Genomic DNA, 14,909 nt, shown 5'->3' on the forward strand with positions numbered 1-14,909 from the left:
AGAAATACAAACTACTGTAACTGACTCAAGAATAAACAGATAACCTGAACAGACCCATAACAAGTAAAGAGATTGAATTAGTAATAAAAAAATTCCCACAGAAAAAAAGCCCAGGATCAGATGGCTTTACTGGTGAATTTTACAAAACATCTAAGGAAGAATTAATATCAATTTTTCACAACCTCCTCCGGAAAGTAGAAAAGGAAGCACTTTACAACTCATTCTATGAGGCCAGTATTACCCTGATAACGAAACCAGACAAAGACATCACAAGAAAACTACATGCCAATATTGCTTATGAATATAGACACAAAAATCCTCAGCAAAATATTAGTAAATTGAATCCAGCAATATAAGAAGGATTATATACCATGATCAAGTGGAAACTTATGCTGGGAATGCAAGGTCCATTTATCATCTGAAAATCAAATAATATATCACATCAGTAGAATAAAAGACAAAACCACATTATTGTCTCAATTAACACAAACACAGAGTATTTTCAAAATTCAATACTCTTTCATGATCAAGACACTCAACAAACTAGGAATAGACGGGAATTTCCTCAACCTCATGAAGGGATCTACAAGAAACCCACAGGAACCATCATACTTAATGGTGAAAGACTAAAGGCTTTTCCCCTAAGAGAGGAACAAGACAAGAATGTCTGTTTTCACTGCTTATATTCAACATTGTACTGGTGGTTCTAGCCAGGGCAATTAGGCAAGAAAATGAAAAAAAAAAAAAAAAAGGCATCTAGGTTAGAGATGTAAAACTATATGTATTTGCAGATGACATGATCTTCCATATAGAAAATTCTGAAGAATCCAGTAAAAAGCTACTACAACTAATATATTTGCTGGAAAAACAAAATTCAACTGAGTAAATTCAAAGATCTAATTGGCTTTATTTATCAATTCATGAATCAGTCAGGTCCCATCTAGCAACTAGAAGAGCACAAGGGGTTGTACAAAATGGGAGATGTTTACTGGCAGGAAGAGGGTGGGCAAGAAAAGTATTAACAAAAGAAAAGATTGCTTCAATCCAGACCATCTTCTTCTGGGGGAAGGGAAGGGCTTTATCATAACATTACCTCACTAGTGTTGATCAGGAAATTTCAGATTGACTTTTAAAGGTCATATTGCTGGAAGGGATTGAAGCTGCAATTAAGTCTTTGTTTGTTGTCATGGGGAGCAAATGACACCACTTTGGGCTTGTTGTTTTAAACATATGAGTTGAGCAAGGTTACAGGATATAAGAATGATATACAAAAATCAATTCTTTTTCTATACCCTTGCACTGAATAGTCTGAAAAGGAAATGAAGAAAATAGTTCCATTTACAGTAGCATCAAAAACAATAAGATCAGCTCAGTGCTTTGTGACCACCTAGAGGGGTGGGATAGGGAGGGCAGGAGGGAGGGAGACGCAAGAGGGAAGGGATATGGGAACATATGTATATGTATAACTGATTCACTTTGTTATAAAGCAGAAACTAACACACCATTGTAAATTATACTCCAATAAAGATGTAAAAAAAAAAAAACAAAGTACTTCGGAATAAATTTAACAAAAGACTTATACACTGCAAATGACAAAACATTATTGAAAGACGTTAATAAATATCTAAATACATCCCATTAGAAGGCTTAGTGTTGTTAAAAGGGCAATACTCCTCAAATTGATCTACTGATAAAACATAAATCCCTGTCAAAATTCCAGCTGTCTTTATTGTGCAAATGAACAAGCTGATCCTAAAATTTATGTGGAATTGCAAAGGGTTCCAAATAGTCAATACAATCTTTAAAAACAAGAACAAAGTTGGAGGACTTATGCTTCTTAGTTTCAAAGATTACTACAAAGCTAGAGTAATCAAGACAGTATGGGACTTGCATAAAGAGAGACATATAGAACAATGTAATATAAATGAGTAAATAAATATTCTCACATTTACTATCAGTTAATTTTCAACAATGCAATAGAGAAAGAATCATCTTTTCTATAAACGGTACTGAGACTCTGGATGTCCACATACAAAAGATAGAAGTTGGATCCCTAGCTTATACCATAGATAAAAAAATTAACTCAAAATGGATCAAGCACCTACATGTAAGTGCTAAAGCTGTAAAGGCAATGCTTTCTTAGATATGAAAGCAAAAGCACAAGCAGCAAAAGAAAGAAATAAACTAAACATTATAAAAATTTAAAACTTCTGTTCTTCAAGGCCATCAAGAAAATGAAAAGATAACCCGAGGAAGGGAAAAAAACGTTTTCATAAAAAAAAAAAAAGTTTTCATAAATCATATATCTGAAAAAATAATTTTATCTAGACCATATCAAAATCTCTTACAACTCAATAATAAAAAAAACAAATAACCCAACTAAAAAATGGACAAATCATCTGAACAGACATTCTTTTTTTTTTTTGCTAATGTGAATTTTCTTTATTATTGAAACTTTCTCAGATTATGCAATTCTTTAGTAAAACAGTATTGAGTCACTAACAATAGGAAACATATGTTTTTCACACATTTAGTAAAACACAAATTGAACAGACATTCTCAAAAGAAGATACACAAATGGCCAATAAGCACATGAGAAGATGCTCAACATCATCAGCCATCAGGGAAATACAAATCAAAACCACAATGAAATTCAACAAGTAGTATTGGGGAAACTGGATATCAAAATACAAAAGAATGACGTTGGACCTTTACCTTATACCATGTACAAAAATAAGCTCAAAATTGAGCAAAGACCTAAATATAAGAGTTAAAGCTAAAACTCAGAATAAAACATAGGAAAAAATCTTCATTACATTGGATTTGGTAATGACTTCTTAGATATGACACCAAAAGCATAGGCAACAGTAGGAAAAATAGATAATTTGGACTTCAAAATTAAAAACTTCTTTGTATCAAAGGACATAATCAACAAAGTGAAAAGGCAACCCAAAGAATGGGAGAAAATATTTGCTATCATATATTTGATAAAGAAGCAATATCCAGAATGTATAAAGAATTCCTACAATTAAACAACAAAAGGCACCCCATTAAGGAATAGGCAAAGAACATGTTTACTCATTTTTCCAAAGAAGATATGCACATGGCCAATAAGTACATGAAAAAATGCTCATCATCACTAATCGTTAGGGAAATGCCAATCAAACCACAATGAGGTAACCACTTCATACCCATGAAGATAGTTATTATTAAAAAACAGCAAATAAGTGTTGGTGAGGATGTGGTGAAATTGGAACCCTTCTACATTGTTGAATGGAATGTCAAATGGTACAGCCACTGTGGGAAACAGTATGGTGGTTCCTCAAAAAATTAAACACAGAATTACCATGTGATCCAGCAATTTCACTTCTGGGTATATACCCAAAAGAACTGAAAGCAGGGACTCAAACAGAAATTGTACAACCATCTTCATAGCAGCACTATGCACAATAGTCAAAAGGTGGAAGCAGCACAAATGTCCCTCTTTGGACAAATGGATAAATGAAATGTGTTACATGTGTACAATGGAATATTATTCAGCCTTCAAAAGGAAGGAAATTCTGACACATGCTGCAACATGGATGAACCTTGAGGATATTATGCTAAGTGAGATTAGACAGTCACAAAAGAACAAACATTGTATGATTCCACTTATATGAGGTACCTGGAGCAGTCAAAGTCATAGAGACAGAAAGTAGGATGATAGTTGCCAGGGGCTGGGGGGAGAGGGGAATAGGAGGTTATTGTTTAATGAATCTAGAATTCAGTTTGGGAAGATGAAAAGTTTGGGAGAGAATGGTGAGGGTTATACAACAATGTGAATGTATTTAATGCTACTGAACTGTACACTGCAAAGTGGTAAAAATGGTAAATTTTGTATACATTTTACCACAGTAAAATGAAACCACAATGGGATATCACTTCACACCCACTAGGATGGCTATAATCAAAATGATAGATAATAGAAAAAATTTATGAGAGTGTGGAGAATTTAGAATTTCATACACTACTGTAGAAATGCAAAATAGTGCAGCTGCTTTGGAAACAGTCTGGCATTTCTCAAATTGTTAAACATAGCGTTAGCATACGATCCAGCAATTCCACTCCTTGGTATATACTCAAAAAAAATGAGAACATATGTCCACACAAAAATTGTACACAGATGCTCATTGCAGCATTATTCGTAATAGCCGAAATGTGGAAACAACCCAAATGTCCATCAGCTGATGAACCAATAAATAAGCATGGTGTATCTATACAATCAAGTATTATTCAATGACAAAAAGGAATGAAATACTAATAGATGCTATAACATGGATGAGCCTTGGAAACATTATGCTAAGTGAAAGAAGCTGGGCACAAAGAACCGCATGTTATGTGATTCCATTTATATGAAATGTCCAGAAGAGGCAAATCTATAGAGACAAAAAGTAGATTAGTGATTGCCTGGGGCTGAGAGGGATAGGAGGGGGGCATGCATTGGGAGATGACAGCTAAGAGGTGTGGAGTTTCTTTTAGGGGTAATAAAAATATTCTAAAATTGATTGCGGTGGTGATTTCACACCATCACAATATATTTCAGAATATACTGAATTGTTCTCTTTACATGGATGAATTGTATGGTATGTGAATTATGTCTCAATGGAACTGTTAAAATAGTTCTTCTACTTGCTAATGTATGACCTTGGGCAAGCCACTTAACCTCTCTGTGCCTTCATTTCCTCACCTGTAGAATGGCTCGCCAAAGGATTGTTACAGGGATCAAATAATTTGAATCATGTTAAGTGCTGAGAACATGCCGGGCACATAGGAAGCTCCCAAAGCGGTTAGCTGGTGCAATATCTAGAGAAACCATTCTTAAAACATTTTCCCTTAAGCCATGTTTTAGCAAAGCATTGAAGTCTTCCCCTCCTTCCCTTCTCCCTCCCTCCCTCACTCCCTTCCTTCCTTCCTTTCTCTTCCTTTCCCCAGCACATGAAAACTAACCACAGTGACTCAAGAACCTTTTCAGGAAAACACAGCAAGTTCTCAGACCCTGACCCAGCCTGATTTCAGGATGGAATTATGTCCTCCAGCAGAAGCTCACATGCATAGGCCGATGTATTCGTTCCTCATCATGCACTCCAGGCTCTCATTTCCTCCTATAAAAAACAAATATGTGAATAATATTACTTTTCAGGGAAATACATATGAGAACTCATAATTCTCGAATTTTAAATGGAGAAATGCTGAATTGAAACTTCGTGTGTAGCTCTAAAGCGTCCCCCTCTGTCCCCTGGGAGAACATCACAGCCCAGCTTGCTAAGTCCCAGTTGTACCTCCTTACCCCATTCCTTTCGCAGACATCTGTTCAATAAAAGCAGCCACGTATCTTCGGAGACTTTAAATGGCACATGTGTTTTGATTGTTCTCATAACGGAGTTGCTGGCTCCAATCTGCCCTGAGCTGTGAGAGTGGCTCGGGCAGACAGAGAGTCTGTCGCTGCCGAGTCCTCTGTGGTGTTTTTGGGACGAGGCCCAGGAGGTCCGGCTCTTGGCCAGCCAGCCTCTGCCACGTCTCCTCACCCCAGGCTGGCGGCACACGTGGTGACCACAGCCCGGGTGCCCTGGGAGAGGCCTTGTCATCCACGGGAAGGCAGAGCGGTGTTAGCCTGACCTTGGCCAGATGTTCACAGCCTAGGGGCCAGCAGCCCTGCACCAGGGAGAGAGGGAAGAGACTCCCATCCTTGGAGCTCCCCTGCAGGCCTCTCCCTGGGGCCTTTACCTGCCGTAAGGTCATCATCAGGTCCTTACAACTGTGCGCCCAGTTCTTGCCCCTGCTTTATGGATGAAGGCCAGGTGCTCAGAGGAGAGAGATAACTCGCACCAAGTTATAGGACTCAGCACTCAAACAGGTTTTTCATATTCCTCTCATCTGAATCATGCAAATTTATTGAAAATTTTTTAAAAATTAAAACTAATTTGTTTTGGTTCCGAATGCCCGCATAGACTGCCCATTCCAGAGGGCTTTGAGGAACAGCAGCTCCTCTGAATAAGATGGATGCCTAGACTGAGAATAATAGTTACAGCAATAATAACAGCTGCTAGTTATCAGGCCCATAGAGCGTGAGGCCTGTGCTGACTGTGTGGCAGAGGCTTGAGTACTGACTTGTCCAAGGTCACACAGCTGGCAAGTTGGTGGAGTGGACTCAAGTCCAGGCGCATCTGACACCAGCGTCCTGAATGTGACCTTCTGAGACTTTGAGAATGTCTGATTCTAGTAAGTGGGCACCTTTCACTCTCGGGGCATCCTGATGAGGTTGGTCAGGTGTTCCCTAACCAGAGCAAGATTGTATAAATACAAAAAGGAAGCTTCTGGGTTGGGGCACAGAGGACCCACCCACTTAATAGCTAGCGGGCCTTAGGCCAGTCTTGCTGTCTCTCCAAGTTGGTTTCCCCATCCGTGAAGCAAGACCAGCAGGCCCTGAGCCACCTTCCTCTGGGAGTTCAGGTGGGTGTGAAGGCAAGATGGTGGTGGGAAAGGACTGGGCACAAACGGGAGGGACACCTTGGAGACATGGGGCTGACCCACAGGGGGAGATGCAGGCCTGTTCCTTCAAACTCTCTCTTGGCAGAGGAGAAATGAGAAGTGAGATCTTTGATCTGTTTGCTTTCCAAATCAGACTGCCTGAGCCTCCCTGGGCTAGGAATGGACAGGATCACTCTTCAGGCCAGACTCTTTATCAAGATGCACTGACCCACTGGCCCACTGACCCAGGTCACCAAATCCCAAGGGGAGACAGCAGCCAAGCCCTGGCTGAGGCCGAGCCTTCCCCTCACACATGCTGCCCACCGCCAGGTCCCTGGCCTCTCTCCCCTGCTGGCCTCCAGAGTCTCGGACATGGCACAGGTCTCCCACAGGTCATCTGCTCTGCCATTTGACCCAGATGACTTCCATGAGGCACTGCCAGTGAGCAGGGGTGACCTTTCTAGACAGATGGGTCCACGAGAGGAAGCTCCCTGTCTGTCCTGGAGCCACTGCTTCCAGCCCTCAGCCATTCTCAGCATTTCATTCTCACGCAGATGTGCCCTCTCACGTTCTCACTCATGCTTCCCGCCCACGCACAGCCTGCCTGACCAGAGGCTCCCAAGTCATGAGACAGCTCGCATCAGGTTTTGTTTCCAAAGCTTGGGTGTCACCCCAAGATTGAGGGTCTGTGGAGCCCACTCTGTAGGCATCAAACCGAATCTGCTAAGGGGCACCCGCAAGGCCGCTCCTCTTCACCCTCCTTCCTCTCTGCATTTACAGCACTGGCAACCCTTCTCCCCAGTTCTCCCCTGGGTCAGCAACCTGTCCTCATGGCTAAATCCTGGGGATGCTCTTCAGGCCTCATCCAACCCCACCCTTCCTGGCATCTCCTGCAGTGTCCTCCTGCCCTCCCTAGCCTTGCTTGTCACCTCTTCTGCTCCTCAGAGCTTCCCATGACTGATTCCAACCCCAGGTGCTTGTATTCCCCAGCCCCTGCCCCTGCCCTCTGTCCTCCTGTATAAGCTCCCTGGATGAGTTGTTCTTACCCTTGATGTCTACCAGGATTTATTGCTTTTGACTTCCAACACTGTGTCTCCAATCAGGCAGCACCCTTGAACACCAGAACTGCACCTGCAGACCCTTCCCAGCACCACTCAGCAACCCAGCGCCGCCTTCAAAGTGGTGCCCACCCTTCTGCCCCCAGGCCAACTCCCCTCCCTGTGTTCTCCCTCCCAGTGGAGGCACCACCAGCATCCTCTGGGCCAGTCAATATCCTCAGCTTGATTCTTGCCTCCTTTCTCTCCATGACCCCACATACCCAAAGCCCTGTCAAAACCCTTTCATAGTCTTATATCAGTGCCTGTTTCCCATTTCTCCACTGCCTTCATGAACGCCGTCATCTTGCCCCAGAGCACATGATTAACTGAGACCACCCAAGGAAACCTCCCTCCTACCCACCCGGAAATACCCTCCAAGGATTGGCCATCCCAAACTCTCAGCTGTTCCTCAACATTTCATGGGCAGGGGCTCTTTCAGAGCACTGAGCCCTGCTTCTTTGGTTGGCCAACTTCACTTTGACTTCAGGACCCAACTCAAGCTCCATTTCCTCCACTGCACTTAGCAGACAGTGAAGACATTGCCTGTTTATACGCTTCCCTCTCCCCCAAGGACCACACACTTGACTGAGCTTTGTGAAGGTGGGACGCTGAGCTGAGTGCCCTGGCCCTTGATTCAGGGCTTGGTGTGAAGTTGATACCCATGTGTCTGGGGGACAGATAAGATGAGGTTGGACAAAGTAACCATCCCAGTAGCAGAAATCTCTTTAACCTGCCCTGCAGCTTTCTGGAGCTTTTGAACTGTTTCATATCCTTCTTTTCATGCTGTGGTATTTTACATTTTACATGTAAAATACATGGTATTTTACAAGCATATTTGATGCTATGCTTGGAATTTGCATGTTTCTATAACAGATGCTCAGAGAATCACATACAGTCATCTAGTTTCCTTACTTTGATTAATTTAGCTAATGTAAGGAACATTCCTGATTCAGAGATAGGCACAGATTAGGTGCTCAGTCAATGCCAGATCCTTACTACTGACCCATTTTGGAGATGGATAAAGTTGACACCATGGACAGACCACCTGTTATCTTGAACACTTGTTGTGTTGAAATACAACAGCTTACATTTTTTTACAATTTGAAGTTGTTGAAAATAAATGACCCACCAGTGTACTCTTTTTGGTTATCTATACTTGAGATTCACTTTATATTCAACATAAAATAACTGTGTTAGAAGAATGCGATCCTGAAGATGCCATTGTTTCTTTGTGAGACTGTCACATTTCAGCAGATTTCATGAGATCTTTACCTAGTTTAAGTCTCAGCCAAATCAAGACTTGGATAGAAACTGAATTTTGAACGTAAGATAAAATTTCTCAGGACTGCTAATGTGAGGCGTGTAGTAGGCAAAATAATGACCCCCAAAGATGTCTACATCCTAATCCCTGGAACTCGCTGTTCTGAGCAGTGGGATGAAAATGTTAGGTTACTTGTCAAAGGAAACTTAGAGTTACAGGTGGAATTAGGTCATTATGGGTCTCCCATGAAAGATGTTAGCAGAACCCAGGAGAGAGGTATGGAACAGAGTCCTCTGAGTCCTCAGAAGGAACCCACCCTGCCAACACTTTGATTTTTAACTTCTGGCCTCCAGAGCTGTAAGAGAATAAATTTCTGTTGTTTTAAGCCACCCAGCATGTGGTACTTTTCACGGCAGCTCTAGCAAACTAATACAGTTTGCTAATCAGCTGGCTTATGCTGGATTATCTGAGTGGGTCCAGTGTAATCACAGGGTCCTAAAAGCAGAAGATGGAAGCAGAAGAGAAGGTTGGAGTGATGCGATGTGAGAAGAACTCGGCCTGAGTTGATGGCTTTGAAGGCAGAAGAAGGCACCACAAGCCAGGGAATTGGGGCAGTGTCTAGAAGCTGGAAAAGGCAAGGAAGCAGTCTTCCTGGAGTCTCCAGAAGGGAACAGCCCTGCCAGCGCCTTGATTTTAGCCCAGTGAGACCCACATCAGATTTCCAACCTCTAGAAATGTAAGATAATCAATCTGTGCTGTTTTGAGCCATTAAGTTTATGGCAATTTGCTACAGCAGCAATTAAAAAAGAATATAGGGTCTCAGGTAGTGACAGAGCTGTCCAAAGCCTAGTAGTCCCCCCTCATCTGCGGGCCATACATCCCAAGCCCCCCAGTAGATGCCTGAAACCCAGGATAGTACTGAACCCTATAGATACTTATATACTATGTATTTCCTGTGCTAACTGGCAGGGAGCCTATACAGCATGGATAAGCCGGGCAAAGGGAAGGTTCACATCCCAGGGGGGACCAATTGGGATGGTGGGAGATTTCATCCCACTGCTCAGAACAGCGTGCAGTTTAAACTTAGGAAATGTTTATTTCTGGAGTTTTCCATTTAATGTTTTCAGACCGTGGTTGACTGCTAGTAACTGAAACTGGGGAAAGTGAAACCACAGATAATGGTGGAAAACTGTACCTGATTAGAATGATTGAACTTGAAGTATGTACAGAGGAGCTACACCTGTGCTGGACAGGAGAGGCTGTCCTGACTCCGTGGGAACAGGGGAGGGGCCTGGATTAGGGAAGTGTTAATGGTGGTTTCAGCAAGAATTACAGTTTTATTGCTTTTAAGAAGGACTGCTAACTCAAACTTGGCTAATGAATGTCACTGTTAAGGTTTTTAGAGGATAAGAGTGAAAAAAGCTCAGGCTTACATTGTAATTGTAATATACATTGTTGTGTGGAACTGCAGGCCTTTCCCAAGTTACTAGACTTGGGATCAATGGGATTTTACTCTGATGTCTGGGTGTGTGACATCATCCCACTGCCCTAGATGGGCCTCCTGCAGCCAAGGTCCTTCAGGGGAAGTGGATTCTTTCAGCCACCAAAAATGAAGTTTTAGGAAGGCCACTTTTTCTCCCCATACCTCACTGAGGTGTTTTTCAAGATCAGAAGCAAAAAGGTCCAGCTGAAAAATAGCTCCGATAACCTGAAGCAGGTGCACCTGTGACAGAGGGCCCTCTTGTCGGCGGCTCGTCACGCATTTCAGGCGGGGATAGGTCTGAGGATTCTTCTGGAAAGAGGAGGAGGGATGCATGGGCTCTTTTCCATTCTGTCATCCTTTTGCAAAGCACCAGACACCAGAGGTAAAGGAAAGGAGAACCTGGAGGGCTGGCGGTCCCTCCCAGCTCTACGGGAATCTGACCCCCACAGATCTGACTTTTCCAGCCAGTGATGGGGCTGGAGGAGCCCCCGAGGCAGGACTGCTGAGTCCTCCCAGCAGTTCACCATTCCCCCAGGTGTCCTGGATGTGACCTTTGTGTGAACAGAGTTGGCGTCTACATTCCCTAGAACACATGCTCTGATTGTGTGGCCAGGAATGGAGATGCTGGTACCCTATGGCAATGGCACGCATGCCCAGGGCAGTGACAGTCCCATGTGTGTGACATAGAGGTCCCACTTCCGAGGCTTGGCCCTGGGAAGCACAGGAAATACAAAAGACAGGAGCAGGATTCTAAGCCATTTCACAGTTGGGGTCAGCACAATAATGCCGAACAGGTCTCAACCTAAAACCTAACATTTATATTCACAAAGTTAATTGTAAAAGGCCAGGACAAAGGAGATCTGGCTGAGAGTCAGTTCATGAGAGAGAAAAACATAGTAGGCGCTAACAGAGGTACAATGTGCTTGCTTTAAAAAAAGAAAAGAAATAGTACAGAGCTGGGGAGTATTCATGAAAACAAGTCCCCATTTAAAGATCATCACATTCTCTCTTGCTGCTTTCAGATCACATCTGGACCATACTGTCCATGACAAATCAGTCAATTTTAAGAACAGTAGTGACTGATTAGAGACTTACAACGGATTGAGAATCTGCAAATTATTTTGATCAAGAGAAGAGAAAACTTAAAAGGGGAACAAAATGGGTAGAAGTTGGTTTGATTCTTTCGGTGATGTTTAAGCAGTTGTCAGGTACTGAAATGGGAGCAAGGCTGCATGCATGTGGGAAGTCTCCATTTCCCACCAAGGAAACACAAAATAATGACAGTACTAGTTATGTTATAGGGCTTATGTGTGCCAGGTGCTGCCATAAGCAATTTGCAGGCAGTATGTTACTTGTCCTCATATCCCGAGGCCAGCACTGTGTTTCCATCCCGTGCAGCATGAGCAAGGGGTCTGACAAGAGGAGCTTCACTAGCATTAGACCCTGGGCCATGAAGGGCAGAGTGATGAGCTCTGCCAAGGGGACTGGAGATGAGCTCTAGATGAGGTGGCCTGAGCTTGCCCTAATGGACAAGGAGAAACCATGTCGGGATGAAGGGAGGGGCCTGGGTAGCCCCATCTTCTCAACAATTAGTCCAACACCTCCACTACCCCCAGCTGGTTCAAGCCACCCTTATCTCCCACCTGGACCATTGCAGTAGCCTCCTCCCTACTCTCCCTGTTGCCACCCCTACCCATTGTAGGCTGGTAGCCACACAGAGTCAGGGTGGCCCTGGAAGGCGTGTCTTCCTTTCTCCAAACCCTCCAGGACTGCATCTCATTCAAGCAAGAGCCACAGCAGCCAGCCAGGCCCTGTGTAATCTCCCCCTGCTCCCTCTCATGCCCCTCCCTCTCCTGCTCACCCCCTCCCCCAGCCACACTGGACTCCCGGCTGCCCCTCGGCCCTGCCAGCACACCCCTCCACCAGGGCCTTTGCACCTGCTATGCCCTCTGCCTGCAAGTCTTCTCCCACAGAGCACAGGGCTCATGCCTCACTTCCTTCCAGTTGCTGCCCAAATGCCAGGCCATCCCTGACACCTTGAATAAAATAGTGCCAACCTCCCTCATCTCCTCACTGATCTGCCCTGTGCTGTATTACTTTTCTCTAAAGCACTTACTATGGTGTTGCATATTCTCTCTGCATATATGTTATATACACTCTATTACATTATGTTGTATTCTGTTGTACATTGTTCATCCGTTTACTGTTTGTCCCCATTAGAATAGGAAGACTCAGAGGGCAGGGCTTTGTTTCATTCACTGCCTCATCATCAGAACCTAGATGTTTGCAAACAGTGGGATGGCCTCATTAGATTTGGTTTCAAGTGGGATTTAGGACGAGTCTGACTAATGTGAGAACTGAGTGGTTATCAGGGCTGACCATCCAGATGGAACTGCTTTGTTAAGTAGTGAGCTCCTGGGAGCTGGGAATATTTGAGGCTCGTCCAGGAACCAGAGCACAGAGAGTCTTTAAAAGGGCGTTCAAAGCCCTGTTTGTGTCCTGAGAAATCATCACTCCCAAACTGCCTAGCCCCTTTCCAGCATCCTAAGGCCAACAGAGAATTGGGATCATTGAAATATTAGTCAGGTAGACAAAGTCGTAGTTGAGCACTTTCAGCTGATGGCCTCAGCAGCCTAGTCTTCCCACGGCCCCCAGGTTGCCTCCTCAAGAATGACAGTCCCCACTTAGGAGGGCCCGCCACCCTTTGGAAAGCAGGGAGTCCTGGTGTGTTTAAGCTGGGACTGGGGTGTCCTTTGTCGAGGGCTGTGCCAGTCAGCTTTTGCTGCAGTGACAAACAACCCCAATATCTCTGTGGGGCACAACAGCATCATGCTATTACAGAGCCCAGCAGTCAGGAAGCCCCTGTATTGGACCTGCTGTTCTCATGGCAGAGGACATGAAGAGTGAGAGACAAACCACATAGTAACTCAAAGCTTCTGCTGGGATGTGGCCAGCTTCGTATCCACTCACCCCACTGAACAAAGATGGCACAAGACAGCAAGAGGGGGACGTAGGGACAATAACTCAGTCTGCCGTTGTGGCGTGGGGCGGGGGCGGGGTATGCGGGCAGTTGCAGAAAGATTTCTGTACTGAGTAGGCCACTGAACCACTCTACTCAGATAGCTCTGATATTCTGCTCTGATATTCCAGAATTATTTCCAAAGCCGACTACAAAGCTGAGTCTGTCTTTTCCCCTCCCACAGCAGGCCCACAATTCCACCATCTGTCTGGAAGGCCCTTTGTTCTCTCACTGTCTTTTCTCTTTCCGGGTAGGTGGGTGGCAGGCCCGTGGAGCCCCTGCTCAGCGACCTGTGAGAAGGGCATCCAGCACCGGGAAGTGACCTGCATGTACCAGCTGCAGAATGGCACACACGTCGCCACTCGGCCCCTCTACTGCCCAGTGCCCCGGCCATCGGCAGTGCAGAGCTGCGAAGGCCAGGACTGCCTGTCCATCTGGGAGGCGTCAGAGTGGTCACAGGTGGGTGCCTGGGCTGCTGCCAGTGCTGAAACCACCACCAGGGCCTCGGGGCCTTGTTTGTAGCAACCCCAAAATGGTTCCTTTCCCTCCCTGCTGTTTTTGACAAACCCCCACATATCACAGTCCTAGCCAGACCCCAGAGGAGCTCAAAGCCATGTTCTAAGTCACATATTCTCAAATTCCATGAGAGATATCAACGTGGCCAAAAAAAAATGGATAGTGTGTTTTTTTGATAATGTATATCACAGTACTGTTTGGTCCCATTTCCTGTGAAAATTCTCATGTAAATATAGATGGATGGATGGATGGATGGGTGGGTGGATGGATAGATACATAGGAGATAGGTAGGTAGGCAGGTAGACAAATAGACACCTTTTAATCTCTTTTGTGCACTTTGGAACTGTAGGGTGGTCAGGTTGAGAACGTGGTTTCAAAGGCTTCCCTGCATTTCCATGGCAGTCTTTGTGGAGCTGCCTTTGCAAGAGGCAGGAGGATGTTGGGAGGGACAGCGTTTAGTGTGTGAGCCGGTTACAAATCTCATGCCATAACACATTTTGGAAGGAGGTCAATTAAGCCTTAATTTTTAACTTTGAAGATTGATCCTAGAAATATTTTATCTTCGGTAATATCATCCTTCAAGGCTTGGCATTGAGTTTGCATTTAATGATTTTGATTGTTTGGCTATGAAACAAAAAAAATAGCTGAATAAAGGGCAAGCTTCCCTCAGGTCCTCCATCAAACGTGTTCTAGGAAAGTCAGAAAGGCTAAATCCAAGACACTCTTCAGTGTGGAAAATATTTTTAAAGTTCCTTCTTATTGCCAAGCAGTTGGAATTATTTTGAATAAGAAAGTATTCAGCCCATTTTTAATGAACGAAAAGTCTGCCCTTGGCTGTTCTAAAACTGAGTTTACGTTTTAGGCAGATCTTGACGTGTACCCATTTAAAGACGGGCGTTTTTTGCCTATCCTTTAAGATATTTTAGGAAAAGGACAGAGTTTTAACATTAAAAAATTTTTTTTCTTTACATGTACCTAGGTTCATAAGTTTAACATTCAATGGACTTTTGGGGAGGGGGATGCCTG

The 14,909-nt window shown here is 44.1% G+C and overlaps 1 protein-coding gene across 7 annotated transcripts in view; it reads left to right on the plus strand.

Annotated features, from left to right (window-relative positions):
- ADAMTS17 (ADAM metallopeptidase with thrombospondin type 1 motif 17) overlaps nt 1-14,909 on the plus strand; it is a 349,273-nt gene that overhangs the window by 309,982 nt on the left and 24,382 nt on the right. For all 7 annotated transcript variants that reach the window (XR_009541664.1, XM_060155566.1, XM_060155578.1 and 4 more), the window contains one exon: nt 13,622-13,826. Coding sequence is in view for 6 of the 7 variants with exons in the window: in XM_060155566.1 (XP_060011549.1) it covers nt 13,622-13,826 (205 nt within the window). In the remaining variant the exon portion in view is untranslated. The remainder of the gene's footprint in view (nt 1-13,621; nt 13,827-14,909) is intronic.

The sequence above is a fragment of the Lagenorhynchus albirostris genome, chromosome 1 (genome assembly GCF_949774975.1).
Source record: "Lagenorhynchus albirostris chromosome 1, mLagAlb1.1, whole genome shotgun sequence".
In the NCBI taxonomy this organism is placed as follows: Eukaryota; Metazoa; Chordata; class Mammalia; order Artiodactyla; family Delphinidae; genus Lagenorhynchus; species Lagenorhynchus albirostris.